The sequence below is a fragment of the Megascapheus bottae genome, chromosome 31, assembly GCF_031878675.1.
Source record: "Megascapheus bottae isolate mThoBot1 chromosome 31, mThoBot2.hap1, whole genome shotgun sequence".
NCBI classification, from domain to species: Eukaryota; Metazoa; Chordata; class Mammalia; order Rodentia; family Geomyidae; genus Megascapheus; species Megascapheus bottae.
The window spans coordinates 8,872,568-8,894,490 of record NC_143539.1 but is presented as its reverse complement, the minus strand read 5'-3'; the positions used below and the strand labels follow the sequence as shown (position 1 = coordinate 8,894,490).

Below are 21,923 nucleotides of genomic sequence, written 5' to 3'. Positions count from 1 at the left end.
CCCGCGCGTAGGGCGGGGCACCAGGACGTCAGGGGCGTGAGGCGAGGGCGTGGCTTGTACGTGGGGCGTGGCCGAGCGCCTGCGCTATAAAAGGCGGCTGTGCGCGCGGGCCGAGGCCCTTCTACTGCGCGCGCCACCGGCCTCCTTTCCTTCCTTCCTTCCTTCTTCCGCGCAAGCTCCGGGCCTGATTACCTTTGGGCCCCCGCCATGGCTGCGCTCACCCAGAACCCGGATTTCCAGAAGCTACGGCAGTGGCACAAAGACCATCACGGAACGCTGAACCTGCGAGAACTTTTCCAAAGCAACAAGGACCGCTTCAACAAGTTCAGGTAAAGTGTGCGCGCCGAGAGGGGAGAGGAGGGGGCCAAGGGTCCCCCCCAAGGGAGCCCCAACATGCTGGCCGAGGCCGCACGATGCCCTTGACGCCTCCTTGGGAGCATCGGGTTTCTGGGGTGAAGGAGATGAGGAAGACGGTGGTTTTATGGAAGGGTCTCGGGGCCGGGGGTGCTGGGTAGCCATAGGAAGAGAAGTGAGGGGGGGGGGTCCCTGCGCTTTCCAGGTTTATGGGGAACACCCCGTGTACATCAGTCATTTGAGGAGGCACTCGTACCCACTGTGTGTTGGGTGACTCAAGCTGGGTAGAAAGAGCTGCCCCCTTGGCATGGGCCCTCAGGGTATGGGTGGGGTGAGGCGGGGGTGGAGGGGTGGGGTGGGGGACCTGAGCAGCGGGGTGACCTGCCCAAGGCGCTGAACCTAAAGACCCATGAAACAACGGGGACCCAGGAAGAAGTGTGGGAGGAAATCCGGGGGTGGGGAATGGATCCCAATCTGCTCTCTGGTCACTGGTGTTGGAAAGAAGGAGGGAGGGTGGTGAAGGAGGAGCAGAAACAAGAGTCCATGACGCCTGTGGCTCTTCAGGCTGCTGCAAACCCCCAGATGACCCAGACTTCACATCTAGATCGAGTGCCCAAGAGAGACAAGCTCCCAGAGAGGAAACTCAGGGAGAGGAGGTCACTCATACCCCTGACTTGCCAGAATGTGACTCCTTGCCTAGGGCTGTCTGCAATTCTCTATTCTGTGCTGGTCAGCCAGGGTTGCCAGGTGACACGTGTGCTGGCCCTTCTGGGGTGTGGCACTAGATGGATTTTTTTTTTTCCTCTTAGCTCTTTCACTCAAGACTAGTGCTCTGTCTACAACATGAGCCACACCTCCACTTCCAGCTTTTTTTGCTGGCTCATCGGAGATAAGAGTCTCATTGATTTATTATTTATTCTGCCCAGGCTGTTTCTCAAATCTCAGCCTCCTGAGTAGTTAGAAGGAAAGACATGAGCCACCAACATCTGGGGGTGTCTCTTTTGGAAGCAGTCTTGCCCCTGCCAGGGTGAGCTTGCCAGCTAGGGTGGAAAGAGAGAGAAAGACCAGAGGTGGTGAGCAGCTTTTATATTTTTCTGCAGCTTGAACCTCAATACCAACCATGGCCATATTCTGGTGGATTACTCTAAGAACCTTGTCACCGAGGAAGTGATGAAGATGCTGGTGAACCTGGTAATGTCTGATTGGAGGAGCTTTGATCTGTGGCCCCTGGGTGTGGTAGACTGCAAGCTGGGCTCTGAACTTTTGTCCCTGGCCCAGATTCTAAGCAGCACCCTAGAGCCCCAGGACTTCATGTTTAGGCAGACTCTTTGACTCTCTTCTTTCATTCTTTCTTTTTCTTTTTTGCCAGTCCTGGGGCTTGAGCTCAGGGCCTGAGCACTGTCCTTGGGCTTTCTCAAAACTAGAGCTCTACCACTTGAGCCACAGCACCACTTCTGGCTTTTTGTATGTATGTGGTACTGAGGAATTGAACCTGGGTCTTCGTGCATGCTAGGCAAGCACTCTACCACTAGGATACACTCCCAGCCCAAGCAGACTCTTCAAATGGCAGATAAGGATGATAGACTATAGACATCTGCCAGTGCTCTTTGGAGCAAGACTGTGTGTGTGTGTGCTCTGTGCTTGAGGGTTTGGGCTGGTAGTGACTAAAGAAGATAGGGCCAAGTATCAATGTCTTTTTTCTTTCTTCGTGTATGTGTGTGTGTGTGTGTGTGTGTGTGTGTGTGTGTGTGTGTGATGGGGCTTGAATTCAGCCTGGGTGCTGTCCCTGAGCTCTTGAGCTCAAGGCAACCACCCTACCTCTGGGCCTGGGCAAACTCTTCAGCTCAAAGTCATTGAGCCAAGCCTCAATTCCCATTTTCTAGAGTTTAATTGGAGGTACGAGTCTCAGGTCGTTCTGTGCCAGGGCTGGCTTTGAACCTTCATCCTCAGATCTCAGCTTCCTAAGTAGCTAGGATTACAGGTGTGAGCCACTGGGCCTGGCTCTTTTTTTTTTTGACAGTCCTGGGTCTGACAGCCCCACTGTTTTCTTTATTTATTTGTATTCATTCTGGGTGTCAGTACTGGGGTATGAACTCAGGACTTGGATGCTGTCCCTGAGCTCTTTTTCTCAAGGCTAGGACTCTACCCTTTGAGCCGCAGTCCACTTTCTGGAGGTTCATTGGAGGTAAGAGTCTCACAAGCATTTCTGCCTGGGCTGTCATTGAACTGTAATTCTCAAATCTCAGCCTCTTGAGAATCGAAGGTTATAGGCACCAGCACCTGGCTTTTTAGCTACGTGTTCAGGGTTGATGCTCTACTAATTGAGCTACAGCTCCATTTCTGGCTTTTGAAGTGGCTAATTGGAGATGAGAGTCTTATGGATTTTTTTCTGCCCAGGCCATGTTCAAACCAATCCGCAGATCTCAGCCTCTTCTGAATAACTAGGACTATAGGCATGAGCCATTGCGCCTGGCCTTCTCAGTGTCTTCTTTTCCTAGGCCAAGTCCAGAGGTGTGGAAGCTGCCCGGGAACACATGTTCACTGGTGAGAAGATCAATTACACTGAGGTGAGCCGACCTGCAGGACACCAAGTTCCATACACCTTCTGGGGCCTCTTCCTTCCCTTTGGGGAGCTTCATGGGACTATCAGCAGCATTATCCTATGTCTTCACACCTTCTCTTGGGCAATGTATTTGCTTAACAGGGCCCCCACCACAGGCCTGTTTGTCTCTTTTCCTTTTTTTTTTTTTTTTTTGCCAGTCCTGGGGCTGGAACTCAGGACTGGACTGTGTCCCTGAGCCTCTCTATGCTCAAAGCTAGAGCTCTACCACTTGAGCCACAGCGCCATTTCTGGCTTTGGCTCTTTCTGTTTATGTGATGCAGAGGAATCGAACCCAGGCTTCAAGCATGCTAGGCAAGCACTCTACCACTAAGCTACATTCCTAGCCCAAGCCTGTTTCTTTGGAGGCTGTTTGCACGTTTTAGGTTATGTCTTCCCCAAAGTTGGCAGCCTGTGTTTGGCAAGCAAATTGGAATGGTTCCGAGAAGCATATCACAAACCTGAAATAGTTCCTTAGATTTTTCTGAGACTGGTTGGGTTTCTTAGAGAATATGACTATTACATCCTTGCTGCAAGCTCTGCTAATGGCCAAACAGTAAGGGCAGGCCTTGGAGACCCTAGCCCTGACTTGCAATGGAAGCATAATAAGCCTTGAACACTCAGGGTCTCTGTCCTCATGTTATCTGCCTGAGACTTAGTGGGCCAGATATGAAACACCACACAGTAGTTTTAAGAGGCAGAGCTGGGATCCATGGGCTTGCAGCTCATCCCACATTACTCTAACAGAGGGCTTTCTGCAGGGTCACATTTGCCTGTGAATGTGAGGAGGCAGTGTGTAGGCTGAGGGGAGAGCATAAGACTTGCATTTCAAGGAACCTTGTACTAAGTTGCAGACCCATGATGACACCTTTCCTTTTCTACCCACCTAGAGCTTTAGACCTGTTCCCCTCAAAGACAGCTACCTGCTGGCCTTTGCTGGACAGGGCATATACATACACACTCCTGGAACCTTTCACAGACCCAATCTGGTTTTTTGTTGTTGTGGATCATGGGGCTTGGACTATGGGCCTGGGCACTGTCCCTAAGCTCTTCAGCTCAAGGCTACTGCCCTACCCCTAGAGCCCCACTTCCCACTTCTAGTGATTAATTGGAGATAAGTGTCTGTCTTTAGTGTCCAGATTGGCTTTGAATCTCGATCCTCAGATCTCAGCCTCCCGAGTAGCTAGGATTACAGATATGAGCCACCTTGCCTGGCTCCAATCTGTTTTTTCTTGTTGTTTTGTTTTGTTTTTCCCAGTCCTAGGGCTTAAACTCAGGGCCTGGGCACTGTCCTTTGGCTTTCTCAAGGCTAGAGCTCTACCACTTGAGCCACAGCACCATTTCTGGCTCTTTCTATGGATATGTGGTACCAAGGAATCGAACCCAGGTCTTCGTGTATGCTAGGCAAGCACTCTACCACTAGGCCAAACTCTGGGCCTGTCACTCCATGCTTTTGCCCACACTATTCTTTCTTCCAGCTGTTTGCAGCCTGAGCACTTGTGGTTCCTCGTGGCCTGTCCTAGCTATGTTCAGGGGGGTAGCAGATGCTTTTCTAGGACCGAGGAAACCTGAGAACGGAGTTGACACTGCACCAAGCCAGCTGGGAGCATGGCTGCCCGTGGGTGTGTGTGTTGGGATGTGCAGGGAGGGGAGTGGGCCAAGGACTTCACACTGGGACTCTCGTCCCCAGGATCGGGCAGTGCTCCATGTGGCCCTCCGGAACCGCTCCAATAACCCCATTTTGGTGGATGGCAAAGATGTGATGCCAGAAGTGAACAAGGTTCTGGAAAAGATGAAAACGTTCTGCCAGGTCGGTAACTTCCCCATTGGACTTGCCTGTGTGTTTGGGGGCCCCGGAGGCCTTACAAGTGGTTCCACGTGGGTTTTCCTTGGAGGCAGGACTCAGAGCCTCATTTCAGCCTCTGGTTTTGGAGGTGGGTGGTGACCAATGTGATTGCTGGTGGGGGAAGGAGTGGCGGTCTTTGCAGCACCCCCAAATTTTCCCTGGTCCTCAAGGTTCCTGACAGCAGTGGGGTCTACTCTTGACTGAATTAAGCACACCTATGAGTTCATACAGAGAAACTCACCCGTTGCAGAGGAAGTGAGAGCCCTGAGTCGGTAAAGAAAGGAGACCTGGCATATCTAGCCTCTTAGTCGTGTCTCTAGTCCAGAATCCGAGGAAACGTGGAAGTTCCTCGATCCACCAACAGGCTCTCCAGCAAGGCCTTTAGAGTTGTCCGTGAAATCCTACGAAAGAAGCTGGGCCCTGGTGACTCACACCTGTTACCCTAACCATTCAGGAGGATCGTGAGTCAAACCCAGCATGGGCAGGAAAGTCGGAGACTTTTCTCCAATAAACTACTCAGAAAAAGCTGGAAGTGGGCTGGGAGTTTGGCCTAGTGGTTAAAGTGCTTGCCTAGCATGCATGAAGACCCGGGTTCGATTCCTCGGTACCACATACATAGAAAAAACGCCGGAAGTGGTGCTGAGGCTCAAGTGGTAGAGCTTTAGCCTTGAGAAAGTCCAAGGACAGTGCTCAGGCCCTGAGCTCAAGCCCAGGACTGGCAAAAAAAAAAGAAAAAAGAAAAAGCTGGAAGTGGTGCTGTGGCTCAATGGGGGGGGGGAGGTCCTGTGCTCGAGCAAAAGCCTCAATTCCCAGATCTCAGCCTCCTGAGTAGCTAGGATGACAGGTGTGAGCCACCAGCACCTGGCACAGGTTCATTTTCTTTTCCCCTGTTCTTCCGCAGCTTATTTCATATGAAGTATGGGAGAGATATCCCATCATTCACGTCATCAGGGCCACTTTTCCTCTGTAGGTGTGCCTGTGCTCCCGGGTATAGAAATGTGATCTCGGGGGCCTGTTTGGGTGTGTGCGCATGTCTGTCCATACAGACTGTGCATGCTGTGGGAGTGATCATGGGCTGGGCTGCAGTCAGTCACTGCGTCTCCCTGAAAGCCAGTGTGCGTGGGTGCGCGTGTATCCATCCTTCAGCTGGTCAAAGTCTGGTTGCCTTGGCCAAGAGCCATCTTCAGATTTGAAAGCAATGTTAGTGTGAGGAGGGATTATGGTGTTCGTCTTAAAGGCTTGTAAACCAGGCGCCGTGGCTCACGTCTGTAATCCCAGCTACTCAGGAAGCTGAGATGGGAAAATCATGGTTCCAAGTTAGCCTGGGCAGGAGAGTTTTTGAGACACTTTTTTTGGTGTTTTTTGTTTGTTTGTTTGTTTTGTTTTTTTAAATGGGGGGGCGATGGTTGGTCATGGAGCTTGAACTCTGGCCTGGGCGCTGTCCCTGAGCTCTTCAGCTCAAGGCTACCGCCTTACCCTTGAGCCAAGCCCTACTTCCTGTTTTCTAGAATTTAATTTGAAATAAGAGTCTCAGGTCCTTTTGTGCCTGGGCTGGCTTTGAACTTTGATCCTCAGATCTCAGCCTCCTGAGTAGCTAGGATGACAGGCGTGAGCCACCGCGTCCGGCTGGTCCCAGCTTTTCTGATGAGGAAATAGAGTCTTATTTGTGATGAATGTAGTAGAGCAAGGCTCTTCCACTGTCATCTTAAGAGAACGTTCAAGTGGGTACTGGGGCTGGAGGACATAGGGGTGATTTGGGGGTGGGTGTAGGCTGATCGTATCTTCTCACCTTGCTCTAGCGCGTCCGGAGTGGTGAGTGGAAGGGGTACACAGGCAAGGCCATCACCGACATCATCAACATTGGCATTGGCGGCTCTGACCTGGTGAGGACAGCCCTACCTGGGGACATGGAGGTGGAATGAGAGTGGGACCTATGTGCTGCCCGTCCCCGACCTTCTCCCCTGCCTCCCCAACCCTTGATTTCCCTAGCTATGGGCCCTGTATCTTGACACCTCTCTGTCTGATGCTGCATTTCCCGGCAGGGCCCCCTGATGGTGACTGAAGCCCTAAAGACGTACTCTTCAGGAGGTCCCCGTGTTTGGTTTGTCTCCAACATCGATGGGACCCACATTGCCAAAACCCTGGCCAACCTGAACCCTGAGACCTCCTTGTTCATCATCGCTTCCAAGGTATGGTGCTGTGTATGTCAGTGATGGGGGATGGGGCAGGTGGGGGGGATGGGGTTCTGCCACTGCGTGTGAATCATCTGCATGGGGAATTAGGTTCTTCCTCCACCTGGAAGCAAACTCACAAATACATACTGCTCAATTAGAGCCTTTGTCAGTTGTCTCTGTCATGTGACTCTCAGGCCAGCCTGAGATTGAACTTTTTTTTTTTTTTTTTTTGCCAGTCCTGGGCTTGGGCTCAGGGCCTGAGCACTGTCCTTGGGTTTTCTCAAGGCTAGAGCTCTACCACTTGAGCCACAACACCACTTCCGGCTTTTTCTACGTATGTGGTACAAGGAATCAAACCTGGGTCTTCATGCATGCTAGGCAAGCACTCCACCCTAGGCCAAACTCCCAGCCCCAACATAGTTATTTTTTTTGCAGGTTCTGGAGCTTGAACTCAAGGCCTGGGGGCACTCTTTGTGCCCAAGGCTAATGTTCTACCGTATGAACAACAGTACCACCTCTGGTTTTTCTGAGTAGTTTGTCAGAGATACTTTTCTGCCCAGGCTGGCTTTAAATCCAATCCTCAGTTCTCAGCCTCCTGAGTAGACAGGATGACAGGTGTGAGCCACCAGCGTCCAGCTTTTTCTTTCTTTCTTTTTATTTATTTTTTGTGACAGTCCTAGGGCTTGAACTCGAAGCTTGGGCACTTCCTTTGAGCTTTTTTTTGCTCAAGGTAATGCTCTACTATTTGAACCACAGCTTTTTTTTGGTGGTTAATGGGAGATAAGAGTTTCATGAGGGCTGAGAGTACAGTCTACTTTTAAGCCCTAGGTTCAATTCCTCCATACCACATACACAGAAAAAGCCAGAAGTGCTGATGTGTCTCAAGTGGTAGAGCTAGCCTTAACACTTAATGACAGTGTCTAGGCCCTGAGTTCAAGCCTTAGGATTGGCCACAAAAAAGAAAAGAAAAAAAGGAAGTTTCATGGGCTTTCCTACCCAGGCTGGCTGACCAGTGATTGAGATCTCAGCTTCCTAAGTACTTAGGATTACAGGTCTTTTTGATTGTTATTATTAAAGTAATGGTACAAAGGGGTTCTAATTCGATAGCTTAAGAGTTTTCTCTATTGTCATTTGTATGCTGTGTGTGCTTTAGTACATATCACATGCTAAGAATTCTATCTTGGGCCTGGTATTATAGTGACTCAAGCCTGTAATCCTAAGATCTGAGATCTGAGGATCAAGCTTCAATCTGGACAGGAGTCTGTGAGACTAGTGAGCTGCTCAAAGTGGATCTGGGTATTTTTTGGGAGAACATCAATCTTGAGCAGAAAATTTAAGGGATGGCACTCAAGCCTTAAGTTTAAACCTCAATACCAACACACGCACGCACGCACACACACACACACACACATACACACACACTCCCTCAGTTCTGAGATGTAGCCTGGCACCAACTGAAGTAGAACAGCCTCAGCCTGTCTTTTGAGAGAGGCCTTTGCCTTTGACCTGCAGTGCTCAGGGAGAGATTCCAACAAAATTTAGAGTCGTAGACACAGCTCTACTGTGTAGACTTGCTCGCTAGGAGACCTGCAAATACTTGGCCTTGTGACAAATGGGCATTGCTGTGGCCTGTGCTGCAAGCCCTGGTTCCAGGCCTTTCATGTCCCCTGTGCCCCTGACCTGGGCCTGCCCACTGCTCTCTGCTTGCAGACCTTTACCACCCAGGAGACCATCACTAACGCAGAAACGGCGAAGGAGTGGTTTCTCGCATCAGCCAAGGACGTGAGTAGGGCCTCAGGGCTTTCCCAGGGCAGAGTGGGTGCTGGCCAGCGCCCAGTTAGGGAGGAACTCAGGGAGACTGCCTGGCTGTCCCAGCAGCTCTGCCTTCTAGTGTTGCAAGTGGGGTGGGGTGGGGGTGTCTCTCTGGCACCTGCCTTTTCCGCTTGTGATGAAGGTTATTCTTGGGCCCTGTTAGCCCCGGGCATAAACACCAGCACAGCACAGCCTGCTCTAACTGGCTTTGGCCCCTCTGTTGGTTTTTGTTGTTGTTTGTTTGTTTGTTTGTTTGTTTGTTTTTCTGGGACTGGGACTGAGAGTTCTTTCTTTTGGTCCCTTGCTGCTGGTCTCACTTATTTTATTTATTTTTGGGGGGCAGTTCTGTCTGTGAGCCACCAGAGCCCAGCTGACACCTGTTTTATAGAGGAGACACATTCCCAGGCTCTGTATGCCAACATATGTTCTGCCTACATAACCCTCACCTGGACATGGGCTCCTCCACCAGCCTCAGGACAAGACCCAGGGGTCAGGCAGGGGTAAACGGCCTCTCCAGCAAGAGGAAGATCGCCCCTCTGGAGTGCAGCTCTAGGAGGGGACTTGTGTAACTTGCCTCTCTGTCTCTTCTAGTCCTCTGCAGTGGCGAAGCACTTTGTTGCCCTGTCTACCAACACGGTAAGTGCCCACCCCCCACATCCCGGGGCAGCTCCCTACAGAGCCCAAGTTGTACTTAATGGCATGGTCTCTCAGAATCCACGAGCTGAGGTGCTGTTCCCAGACGCACAGCATCTTGGATCGGATGGTGATCCCTGTCTGTGATCTGTAAGCTCTCCTCATGCGTGCCTGGCCCATTTCCAGAACTCTCCACGTACTTTACCTCCTTTGACCCCCAAATGTGAGATTAATTAAGCCCTAGTGAATGGATGTGAGGTAGTGTGAACAGGATTAGAGCCCAGGTCATCTGCCTTTCAGTTCTTCGAGTCCTGAAGTGAACCTGTGAACTTGCGTAGCCCTGGTGTATAGGGTGCTGTACCAGGCAGATCAGCCTAACCACTTCCTTTCCCACACCCAGTGCTGCCATACCTGCCGGGCAGATAGGAGGTGGGGAACAGGCTGGCTGGCCCAGCATGCTTGTGTGCCTGCTGCTCAGAGCTCAGGCCACCAGTGGTGCTGGCCTGCTGTCCAGAGGGCTCAATACCTAAAGAACTGGATTGGTCATCTCTCTGGAGCACTCTGGGTGGAGTACCCAGAAGGCCAGGCAGCTAGCTGTTCAGGCCATGTGGTGCCTAGCCTGGGGCTCTTCTCTGCTCTTGCCTGGGTTCCCAGATTTCCTAGGGGCTACTGTCTGCTATCCTCAGCTTTCCTCCTCCCCTCCCCTGGCCCGAAGCAGTATGGGGGCCTGATACTGAGTGGAGAGGCCTGGTAAGTGCAAGGCTCCCTCCTGTGCTGACATGATGTAGCCTGGAGCCCAGCTCTGGCTGGGAAGATAGATGCCGGGTCCTCACCTTGCCTTGGGTTGCCCTGCCCCACCCCCACATGCCCGAGCTGGAGTGAGGGCTCGTTGTGGCTTGCTTGTCTGGCGTCCCTCCTTGGCTCCTGAAACAATTCATTCATCTTACTAACAAACACCTCTTTTCATCTTTCTCCCTTGGTCCCTTGCAGAACAAAGTGAAGGAGTTTGGAATTGATCCTCAAAACATGTTTGAGTTCTGGGATGTAAGTACAAGCCCTTGGCATGCTGGTGAATTATAGGTCAAGGATCATGACAGATGGCCTCAGAGGAGGGGGCCCGTGAGGTCAGGTCAGCATTTATTGAGCACCTTCTGTATCACCTAGCTTTGGGTAAGGCAGAGAGAGAGGCCTTGGCAGGGAACACATGCCAGGTGGAGCGAGGACTCCCCTTGGGCATGTCTACCGTGGGTTAGGCCTGCAGAGTTAGTTCTCAGTCACCTGGGTGTCTGCCAGCAACACCGGCTGTGGGGAACCAGAGCTGCACCTGTCCCTCACTGAGCTGGGGCTGCAAGTTATTCTGGGATATGACCTTTCTCTAAACCACAGGCCCCTCCGGTTGCAAAGGCCAGGGGGCAGGATGAGGCAGGGGTGAGGCCCGTAGCTCTAATGGATAGATGCTTGCTGGAGTGGGTTGGAGAGGAGGTGGCAGGCCAGGAGCCTGGGCAGCTTGAACCACGTACGTTGAATGTTAGCCATGATTTGAGCATGAGCTTTCTTCACGGCTGGCCTGTGTGCAGCAGGGATGTGAGAAGGGCCCAGTGGGCTTCGGGTGCAGGGGGCGTAGCTGGCAGAGATGTGGTTGTAACATAGCTATGGTCAGTGCACCCTAGGGTGTTCCTCCCCTCCCTCCGCCCAAGTCCTGGGGCCTGAACTCAGGGCCTGGGCACTGTCCCTGAGCTTCTGCTCAAGGCTGGCACTCTACTAGTTGAGCCACAGTGCCACTTCCGGCTTTTTCTGTGTGTGTGGTACTGAGGAATGGAACCCAGGGCTTCGTGCATGCTAAGCAAGCACTCTACCACTCAGCTACCTTCCCAAAAGATAGGGCCCCTTTACCTTGAAACCTCTGAGATCCTTTTCCTACTTGGGTGTGGGGGAGAATGAAGCCTCAGAGCTCCAAGCCCTCCGCTGTGTACTCTTAATTAACGTCTTTCTAGAATGGCACTGGTCACGTACCATCCTCGGGAGGATGGAGACATTACTCACACGGTTTTCTGCAGCCTATGGTGCAGAGGAATCGTAGTCGGGAGAAGGCAGCTGGGACAGCCATTACCACGTAACACCCCTCCCTGAGATTTGACCCCTGAGCAGCTGGTGGCCAACGATATGGGCCCCTCCTGGTAGTTGAGGAGCCCAAGGAACAGGGTTTTATTTTTTCATGGACCCTGCCCAGCATTGTGCATGTGAGGCCAGGGCTGGTGTGTGAGGGTGGAGTGGTACAGTAGAGGCCTCCTGGGCCAGCCTAGACAGACTATTGCAGTGATAAGTGGGGGGACATGACAGAATGAAAGGACGCCTGTGTAACCTAGGTCAATCCCACAGGCCTGTGGAACTGAGTTGTACCTGTTAGGTAAGTCAGAGCTAAAGAATGTGAAGGGAACAGGTTGGGAAGCAGAGTTTGTCGGGTAAGGTCTCTGGAGGGCCAGCTTCATAGGACATTGTGTCAGTGAGCTTGAGGAAGGCAGAGGCAGGAGGCCAGGATGAACCAGACAGGTGGGATGAACAGAGACGACCCAGCGGGTGCAATCTCAGGAGCATGAGCAAGCCCTGGAAGAGAATGCTGGCCCACTGCGTGTGGTCTGAGGAGCCAGCATCAGGCACAGGTAGGCACACCTGGTCCACTGGGTGTGGTCAGGAGCTGGAATTCTGCACAGGTGGGCAGAGCTGGCAATCCAGGTGTGCTGGGAGGACATACAGTGGGACTCAGGTAGGTAAGGGCTGGCCAGAAGAGCTATGGTGTGAACAGCCAGGGTCAGAGATGGTAAGTGGGCCAAGATGACCCAGCAGGGCGGTGTGTGAGCTCAGGTAGGTAGTGCTGGGTTGTTAGGTATGTTATAAGGAGCAAGAGTCAAAAACAGACATGGAAAGCTGGCAAGCAGTGTGCTTTCGGCGGCCAGGCTGTACACAGGTCGCTGGGGTGGTGGGTGCAGTCTGAGAAACCGAGCTCCAGTACAGTTAGGATGAATTGGCTCTCCAGAGGTGGTCTGACCTCCAGATGTGGTGTGAGAAGCCAAGGTCAAACGTAACCAGGCACGGCTGGCCCTGCCCAAGGGCGATGCAAGGAGCAAGCCCAGGTAGATGGAGCTGGCCTACCCAGTATGGCATGAAGACCTAGAGCCTGTGCTGGCTTGCCAGATGGTGACTTTAACCCCGGTGCAGTCCAGTGCAGGTGGGTGGAGTTGAATGCTGTGCCATCAGGCAGAGATGGTTTACTGGCAGGACCTGAAGACCATGGTTGAACGATTGTGGGTAGACTTGGGTCTCTGGCCAGGCTCAATGCTCTAGGGTCTGTTGGCTTTGACTGCCCATTCCCTTGGGGGAATGAATGAGTCACAGGTTGGGGAGACGTATCACATGGAGCCAGGTTCAGTTTGGAAGGAGGGGGTGAACATGGTCTCTAAGCTGGGTCTACCATCCCAGCTAGACACATTTGGTCACATGGGCAGGGCAGGGTCTCGGTCAGGAAAGCATCCTGTGGCGCAGGAGGTGAGTCAGACACAGATGGCACCTGCAGTGGTAGAGTCAGGCATGTGCAGATCAGTTAACTGTAGACTCCATAGCTGCGTTTGTATGGCTGGGAGGTAGGGTTACCTAGGAGAGATGACTACACAGACTGACCTCTCTACAGAAAGCAGAAACAAACACAAAAAAAGGCTGGGCTCCAAGATGCTGGGAAGGCCTGGGAATTTATAGCCCATCCAGGGTATGGTCTTAGCTATTCCTATTATTTTTGCTAATCCTGGGGCTCAAACTGTCCCCAAACAATTTTGTTCACTGCTAGTGCTCTACCATTTGGGCCACAACCTTTTTTTAAAATTTTATTTATTTTTTTTTGTAATGTATTGAATAGCCAGCCTCAGTGGCTCATGCCTATAATCCTAGCTACTCAGGAGGCTGAGATCTGAGGACCACAGTTCAAAGCCAGCCTTGGCGCTAAAGTCTGTGAGATTCTTATCTCCAATTAACCACTAGAAAATTGGAAATGGCTCTGAGGCTCAAAGGGGTAGCTCAGTAGCCTTGAGCTGAAGAACTCAGGGACAGAGCCCAGGCCCAGACCCCAAGCCCCATGGCTGACAAAAAAAAAAAAAAATCTCACACTTTCTTTTCTGCCTAGACTGGCTTCAAACCACAATCTCTAGTTCTCAGCCTCCTGAGCAGCTACGATGACAGGTATGAGCCACTGGTGGTATTAGCATAGGGTGTGAGTTTCCCCAGACCAAATGGTAAGAGTCTACCTATTGAGATAAGTGAGGCACAGATATGGAATTAAGGGTCAGACCTGAAGCTGCTGGGCGTGGCTGGGCTGTCTGGAAATGAAGGCTGTGGAACCTGGCCTGATCTATCTATTTCTAGTAGAGTCTGGCAGGTAGGGTCTGAGAGGCTGCATTAAGCATGGTGGGGTCTATAGGAATGTCTAACAGGTAAGTTCTCCCCCTCCCTGCTCCGCCAAACCAGGCCCCTTTCAGGTAAAAGACCCATGGCTCATTTTTACATTTGTGCCATTCCTGGGGCTTGAACTCAGATTCTGGGGTCCTTGAGCTTTTACATTCAAGGCTAGAGTCCTACCACTTGAGCTACAGCTCCACTTCCAGCTTTTTGGTCGTTCATCAGAGATGAGTCTGCCCAGGCTGGCTTTAAACCGTGCTCTGTCTGTTTCCCAGGCTATAGTGCAGAACACAGGGACTGCTCTGGGCTGTCAGGACAGCTGGAGATGTAAGGTGAAGCTTGGGGTTCTGAGGAATCAGAGCCAGTCTCAGGTGGGAGTTGCTGGGGCTGTCATTTTGCAAAGAAGAATGTCTGGCAGGGTATGAGAAGAAGCAGGGCCTGGCACAGGTTGGAGACATTGGGTAATGGGCTTGGCAGGAGGGTGAGGCCCTGCCGGGGTCTGTCTGCATTGTCGGGACAGCATGTGGCACAGGGGGTGTAGTCTCCGTTGCTTGAGGACATGGATAAAGCACAGGCGTCAGACACTGGCCCTGGGTCCTGGCGCAGGTATGTCTCTCCTGGTCACGCTGCTGGAGGAGGCACCAGCTATGGGTCCTGGGTCTGTGATAGAGGAGGCAGGTCAGGCCTAGGTATGGGTCCTGGGTCTGTCTGATGGAGGAGGTAGGTCAGACTCAGGTATGAGTCTTGGGTCTGACTGACGGAGGAGGCAGGTATGGGTCTTGGGTCTGTCTGCTGGAGGACGAGGCAGGTCAGGCTCAGGTATGAGTCTTGGGCCTGACTGACGAAGGAGGCAGGTATGGGTCTTGGGTCTGACTGTCGGATGGAGGAAACAGGTCAGGCTCAGGTATGGGTCCTGGGTCTGACTGACGGATGGAGGAGGCAGGTCAGGCTCAGGTACGAGTCTTGGGTCTGACTGACGGAGGAGGCAGGTATGGGTCCTGGGTCTGACTGACTGACTGATGGAGGAGGCAGGTCAGGCTCAGGTACGGGTCCTGAGTCTGTCTAATGGAAGAAGCAGGTCAGGCTAAAGGTATGGGTCTTGGGTTGACTGATGGAGGAGGTAGGTCAGACTCATGTATGCGTCCGGGGTCTGTCTGATAGAGGAGGCAGGTCAGGCTCAGGTGTGAGTCTTGGATCTGACTGACTGGAGGTAGGTGTAGGTCCCAGGTCTGACTGACTGATGGAGGAGGCAGGTCAGGCCCAGATATGGGTCCTGGGTCTGACCGACTGATGGAGGAGGTAGGCCATACTCAGGTATGAGTCTTGGGTCTGGCTGACAGAGGAGGCAGGTCAGGCTCTGGTATGGGTCCTGGGTCCGTCTGATGATAGAGGCAGGTAAGACTCACGTATGTGTCCTGGGTCTGACCGACTGATGGAAGAGGTGGGTGTGGGTCCTGCCTTGACTGTCTCATAGAGGAGGTAGGCCAGACTGAAGTACGGGCCCTAGATCAGACTGATGGATGGAGGAGGCAGGTCAAGCGCAAGGATGGGTCCTGGGTCTGACTGACAGAGGAGGCAGGTATGGGTCTTAGGTCTGATGGTGGAGGCAGGTCAGATTCAGGTATGGGTCCTGGGTCTGATGGAGGAGGCAGGTCAGATTCGGGTGTGGGTCCTGGGTCTGATGGAGGAAGCAGGTATGGGTTCTGGGTCTGACTGACTGATGGAGAAGGCAGGTCAGGCTCAGGTATGGGTCTTGGGTCTGACTGACGGAGAAGACAGGTGTGGGTCCTGCCTTGACTGTCTCATAGAGGAGGTAGATCAGACTGAAGTATGGGTCCTAGGTCAGACTGGATAGAGGAGGCAGGTCAAGCGCAAGGATGGGTCCTGGGTCCGTCTGATGGTGGAGGCAGGTCAGGCTCAGGTGTGGGTCCTGGGTCTGACTGACTGATGGAGGAGGCAGGTATGGGTCCTGGGTCTGACCGACTGATGGTGGAGGCAGGTCAGACTCGGGTTTGGGTCCTAGGTCTGTCAGATGGAGGAGGCAGGTCAGACTCAGGTATGGGTCCGGGTCTGTCTGATGGAGGGGGTAGATCAGATTTGGTTATGGGTCCTGAGTCTGACTGACCGAGGAGACAGACAGGTATGGGTCCTGGGTCTGACTGTCCAATGGAGGAAGCAGGTTCGGCTCAGGTATGAGTCTTGGGTCTGACTGACGGAGGAGGCAGGTATGGGTCCTGGGTCTGACTGACTGACGGAGGAGGCAGGTCAGGCTCAGGTATGAGTCTTGGGTCTGACTGACGGAGGAGGCAGGTATGGTCCTGATCTTTGAGTATCCACGCATGCTGGGTGTATGTCTGGGTCCTGAGTCTGTCGGTGTGCATGGGCTGGTGACAGGCCAAGGATCTGTGGCTAGCCGCTGGCCCAGGTGTGAGCATGGGGTCTGCCTGTGTCTGAGGCCCCGGGCGCTGCACGGGACCCAGGCCCATCAGATCCAGGAAACGGGGAGGCCAAGGTCTGAACACGGGGTGTGCCGACTTGCAGGCAGTGGTTAGGCACAGGGGTGGGGCAGCTGCTGACACAGGTATGAGCCAGTCCCATGTGTAGTTTGCTGTGTCGTGTCGGTCAGCTGTCACAGTTGCCAGCGCTGGCCTGCGGCATCGCTTGGGTAGGTGGGTCGAGCCCAGGCCCTTGGAGCGTGCGGCACTTGAGGAAGGGCAGTCCTGCGGGCACAGGCGAGTGGCGGGGGTGGGGCGGTGTGCCGGCCCCCCCTCAGCACCTTGTCCCTCTCTCCTAGTGGGTAGGCGGGCGCTACTCGCTGTGGTCGGCCATCGGACTCTCCATTGCCCTGCACATAGGTGAGTGCTTCTGGGCTCCCAGCATATGGGCTTCTGGTCCGGACACCTGACTGTCCCCACAGACACTTGACCTCTGATCTTGGCTAGAACTTTTCTTTTTTCCTCGTTTGGCTGGTCCTGGGGCTTGAACTGGGCCTGGGTGCTGTTCCCAGCTCCTTTTGCTCAAGGTTGGCCACACTCTACCACTTGGGGCCACAGGGCCACTTCCAGCTTGTTCTGATTAACTGGAGATAAGAATCTCACAGATTTTTCTGCCTGGGTTGGCTTCAAACTGTGATCCTCAGATCTCTGCCCTGATGAGAGAACCTTCCCTAGTTGCAGAACTAACTGTGCCTGTTGCCAGGGGCCCCCAGGGTGGGGCCATTTCTATTGATGCTGCTTCTGTATCACAGGTTTTGACAACTTTGAGCAGCTGCTCTCGGGGGCTCACTGGATGGTGAGTAGTGAGTGCGCGTGCGCACGTGTGTCTGAGTTGGCTGAGCTCCCTCCCTTCCTCCTCCCTTCCTCCTCTTCCTGGCGCCTCCTCAGATTCCACCTGCCCTCCTCTTGTTCCAGGACCAGCACTTCCTCAAGACACCCCTGGAGAAGAACGCCCCGGTCCTGCTGGCCCTGCTAGGCGTCTGGTACATCAATTGCTACGGGTGCGAGACACACGCCTTGCTGCCCTATGACCAGTACCTGCACCGCTTCGCTGCCTACTTCCAGCAGGTACCCGCCAGGCCGGGACTCAGTCTCAGAAGCCTCTTGCCCTCTTGCCCTCTTGCCTCAGGGCACGGCCCAGGCCCATCTCCACGTGCCATCCTGTGGTACTTGTTGGCAGCTAGGCCCTTGAGTTTGGTCACTGTGGCCGAGGGCCAGTGAGGTCTCAGCCAGGGTTGCTTGAAGTGCAGACGGGGTCAGCTGACTTCTGCCAGCACCTGAGTGCGAGTACTGCCCCTGGGGGTCTCCCCATCTTGAAGCAGCAGGCTTCCAGGGGAGGGCTGGGTGGCTGTCCCCACAGCACAGTGACGTGGAAGTGAACGGGAAGGATATTTCTAGACTTCCCAGGGTGACGGGTGCCGTGACAGGTGAGTGACAGCCCTCAAAGCCTGTTAGACACTGGAGTTGGCAGCGTGGCTCAGAGGATAGCATGCCAGTCAATGCTCGAGAGCATTAGATACCAAAGTCCTTGTCTTAGATAGGAAAAAAAAAGGCCTCTTACCTTCTCCACATCCACGTTTTTCAGTCCTTCCAGTAGATCCTAAAAAGCTACAAAGCTTAGGAACTTCCGGACCCATTTGCAGGTCCATCTGCCAGGACCCTGGGTCGTGGCAGATGGGATTGTAGGTGTAGAGCCGAGTCTATGTTGTGCATTCTAGGGTGACATGGAGTCTAATGGGAAGTACATCACCAAGTCTGGCGCCCGTGTGGACCACCAGACAGGCCCTATCGTATGGGGGGAACCAGGGACTAACGGCCAGCATGCGTTCTACCAGCTCATCCACCAAGGTAGGGGCCATATGGCTTGGGCATGATAGTGTGGGGAAAGATGTGACCCGAGGGCCTTTGCACTTACGGCAGTACCCTCCTGGAGGCTGTGTGGATAGCTGTCATGGGTTGGGACAGTGTGGGTGATGACAGCACTCTTCAACAGGCACCAAGATGATACCCTGTGACTTCCTCGTCCCTGCCCAGACCCAGCACCCAATACGGAAGGGCCTCCACCACAAGGTAAGAGAAGAAACCCATCCTCACCACTGTCATGAGTGTCAGACCTCTTAGCACCTAGCATCGTTGGTCAGTGGTTATGTTAACTTCCTTTGCTGCCATGGCAGTAACCATGGACTTAGTGCATCAGTTACCTCAGTTTCCATAGCTTGTTGGTGTGCTAGGCAGGCACTCTGTCACCTGAGCCATTCTCCAGGCCCCTGCAGGGTCTGGTGTCAGCCATCCTACTACTGACTACTTCTCACTCCCCATAGCTTGGGGCGTCAGAGGAACTGCTGCACCCATCTTGTTGGGCGAGGTGGGGATCTTGCTGCTTCGTTTAGGCTGCCCTCAAACAGCTGTCCTCCCATCTTTGCCTCCTCAGTAGCTGGGATTTTTTTTTTCCCCTTTTTTCTTTTAATTCTTTTCCTGAACCACTACTGGGGCTTGAACACAGGGCTAGGATAGTCCCTTTTAGTGTTTTTGGTTGTGTGTGTGTGTGTATGTTTTCCTTGTGTTGGTCAGGAGGGCTTAAACTCAGGGCCTGAGCACTGTCCCTGAGTTTTTCTGTTCTACCACTTTTTTTTTTTTTTTTTTTTTTTTGCCAGTCCTGGGCTTGAGCTCAGGGTCTGAGCACTGTCCTTGGACTTTATCAAGGCTAGAGCTCTACCACTTGAGCCTCAGCACCACTTCCGGCTTTTTTCTATATATGTGGTACCAAGGAATCGAACCTGGGTCTTTGTGCATGCTAGGCAAGCACTCTACCACTAGGCCAAACTCCCGGCCCCCTGTTCTACCACTTTCTACAGCACTACTTCCAGTGTTCTGGTGGATAATTGGAGATAAAGAGTGTCACAGGAAGTGGTGCTGTGGCTCAAGTAGTAGAGCCCTAGCCTTGAGCTGAAGAGCTCAGGGACAATGCCCAGCCCCAGAGTTCAAGCCCCACAACCAACCAAAACAAAAAAAAACTAAGAAAAACTTAATCCTTGGGCTGGGATGTAGCTCAGTGACAAAACACTTGTACTTGCCTAGTAAGTGCAATATCCTGGGTTCAATCCCCAGTACCAAAAAGGGAAGAAAAAAAAAAAACTTAATACTAACATGATTGAGAGAGCGAGGTGGGGAGAAAAAGGGAGACAAAAACATGAGAAGGGATATCAAGATTCAAGAAGAAACGTACCCACTACCTGACGTATATAACTGTAACCTCTCTATAACTTACCCTGACAGTAAAGTACAATTTAAAAAAAAAAAAATGGTCAGGCACTTTTCCTGCCCAGGATGGTTTTGTACTGAGACCGAGTGTCTGGGTGATAGGAGTGAGCCATCAGTGCCCAAGTTCCTTTAGATTTCACTCACAGCTAAGTATCCCACCACTTGAGCCACAACTCTACTTGGTGGCTTTTTGGAGGTTAGAATTCACAGGTTTTCCTGCGCAGGCTGGCTTTGAATTTTGATCCCCAGATCCCAGCTGCCTGAGAATCTAGGATTACAAGTGTGAGCCACTGCCACCTGACCTGCTTTTTTCTTTTTTTGTGAGTCGTGGGGCTTGAACTCAGGGCCTGGGCGCTGTCCCTGAGCTTCTTTTGCTCAGGGCTCGCACTCTGCCACTGGAGCCACAATGCCACTTCTGGCTTTTTGTGGTACTGAGGAATCGAACCAGGGCTTCATGCATGGTAGGCAAGCACTCCACCAGTAAGCCACAGTTCCAGCCAACTGCTTCGAGTCTTAAAGGAATCACAGGGTCCTTGGCAAGCGGTGCAGCTGCTGCTTGACTTGGGGTTGGGCTGGAGAGGGAGCCTAGACAACCTAGGAAGGTACTGTCCCAACATTCTCCAAAGAGCTTCCTGACCCGCCAGCCCTCACGCTGTTGTCTCCTATCAGATCCTCCTGGCCAACTTCTTAGCCCAGACGGAGGCCCTGATGAAGGGGAAATCTGCAGATGAGGCCCAGAAGGAGCTCCAGGCCACCGGGAAGACTGCAGAGGCCGTGGAGAAGCTGCTGCCCCACAAGGTCAACACTGTACTTGGGAGTTGGCTTTGGCGACAGTTGCTCGTTGGGGCTGGGATAGAAGTTGGGCCTGAGCACTGAGCCGTCCCTACTTGCAGGAGTCGGGTCATCTTACACAGGTGGTGGGGGGGCCTCCTCCCCAAACTGCCACTCAGGATTCACTGATGGGTTTTTTGTTGTTGTTATCTGTCAGTTGTGGTGCTTGAACTCGGGTCCCTGAGCTTTTGTGCTCAAGGCTAGTGCCCTACCACTTTGAGCCACAGCTCCACTTCCGTTTTCCTGGTGGTTCATGAGAGATAAGAGTCACTTTCCTGCCTGGGCTAGCGTTGAACTGGGAGCCACCAGCTTCACTCGTGATTTTCTGTTGTTTGCCTAAAGGTCTTTGAAGGAAATCGCCCAACCAATTCCATCGTGTTCACCAGGCTCACACCATTCATTCTTGGGGCCTTGATTGGTGAGGCTGGGGGCTGGGGGATGGGGTGGGCGGGGTGGGTGGGGCAGGGCTGGGGGCTCTGCAGCACTTATTTTTGCCTCCCCTGCAGCTTTGTACGAGCACAAGATCTTTGTTCAGGGTATCATCTGGGACATCAACAGCTTTGACCAGTGGGGGTAAGTGGCTGGCCCGTGGCCGGGGGCCGTCCCGTGGCCGGGAGCCGTCCCTGGTAGCCTGCGTGGTGGATGCCATTTGCAGTGCTGGAATGTTTCCTCAGTGCCCTTCCTCTTCCTCCTGGCAGTGTGGAGCTGGGAAAGCAGCTGGCCAAGAAAATCGAACCAGAGCTGGACAGCAACAGTCCAGTGACCTCCCATGACTCTTCCACCAATGGCCTGATCAACTTCATCAAGGAGCAGCAGGAGGTCAAAGTGGAATAAACACAGCAGCCCCACAGCCCAGTGGAGATGGCCGCACCCTCTCCTCCCTCCTCACCCTTCTGCACTGCATGGTCCTTTTCCTCCCAGCCCAGAGCGCCCTCTGGTGGTGGGCTTGGACCCATACAGGCCCGTTAGGAGCAGCTGGCCTGGAGTTGGCCATTTCCTCAGCCACGTCCACTCTGCCTCTTGTTTTCCATTCAGCTGAAGTGTGTGTTTGGGTGCAGTTTATTTCTGACCTCTGTTCTCATCATTCACATCCCAAGGAGAATAAAGATTCCACAAAGGAGGTGGCGCACTCAGCATCTTAGTGTTCCTTGATTGGATGTTCTGTGTGGCAGTCAGCTCCTGGTGGGAGGAGCCCTGTGCCCTGGTTGACACCTGATAGAGTGGGGAGCAGGCTACCAGGGGGACCCGGACACAGCCAAAGCCACCAAGACAGCTTGACTGCTAATCAAATCCCATTTCCTCTTGTTTTTTGTTGATTGCTTCAGTTCACTGGTGGGTTGAAGGCGGAGTGTGTGTGTGTGTGTGCGCGCGCGCGCGCGCACATGTTCACTGGTTGTAGGGTTTGACTTGAACTCATTCAGCTTGCTTGCTCATACCTGGTGCTCTGCCCATTGTACCCTATCTTCCAGTCCTGC

The 21,923-nt window shown here is 53.1% G+C and overlaps 1 protein-coding gene across 1 annotated transcript; it reads left to right on the top strand.

Annotated features, from left to right (window-relative positions):
* The first annotated feature begins 115 nt into the window (after nt 1-115).
* On the top strand, nt 116-21,582 carry Gpi (glucose-6-phosphate isomerase). The gene is made up of 18 exons (XM_090322705.1): nt 116-329; nt 1,455-1,545; nt 2,853-2,921; nt 4,644-4,763; nt 6,599-6,682; nt 6,842-6,988; nt 8,684-8,755; nt 9,377-9,421; nt 10,409-10,462; nt 16,656-16,716; nt 17,109-17,152; nt 17,272-17,424; nt 18,075-18,204; nt 18,350-18,426; nt 20,287-20,415; nt 20,791-20,866; nt 20,955-21,021; nt 21,147-21,582. The coding sequence occupies exons 1-18, from the start codon at nt 208-210 to the stop codon at nt 21,280-21,282; spliced, it is 1,677 nt and encodes a 558-aa protein (XP_090178831.1). The 5' UTR covers nt 116-207; the 3' UTR covers nt 21,283-21,582.
* Nucleotides 21,583-21,923: the final 341 nt, after the last annotated feature.

Coding starts and splice junctions, on each gene's coding strand:
- Gpi (XM_090322705.1), top strand. CDS start 208: ATGGCTGCGCTCACCCAGAACCCGGATTTCCAGAAGCTACGGCAGTGG. Junction 6,683..6,841: donor GCATTGGCGGCTCTGACCTG/GTGAGGACAGCC, acceptor ATTTCCCGGCAG/GGCCCCCTGATGGTGACTGA. Junction 9,422..10,408: donor TTGCCCTGTCTACCAACACG/GTAAGTGCCCAC, acceptor GGTCCCTTGCAG/AACAAAGTGAAGGAGTTTGG.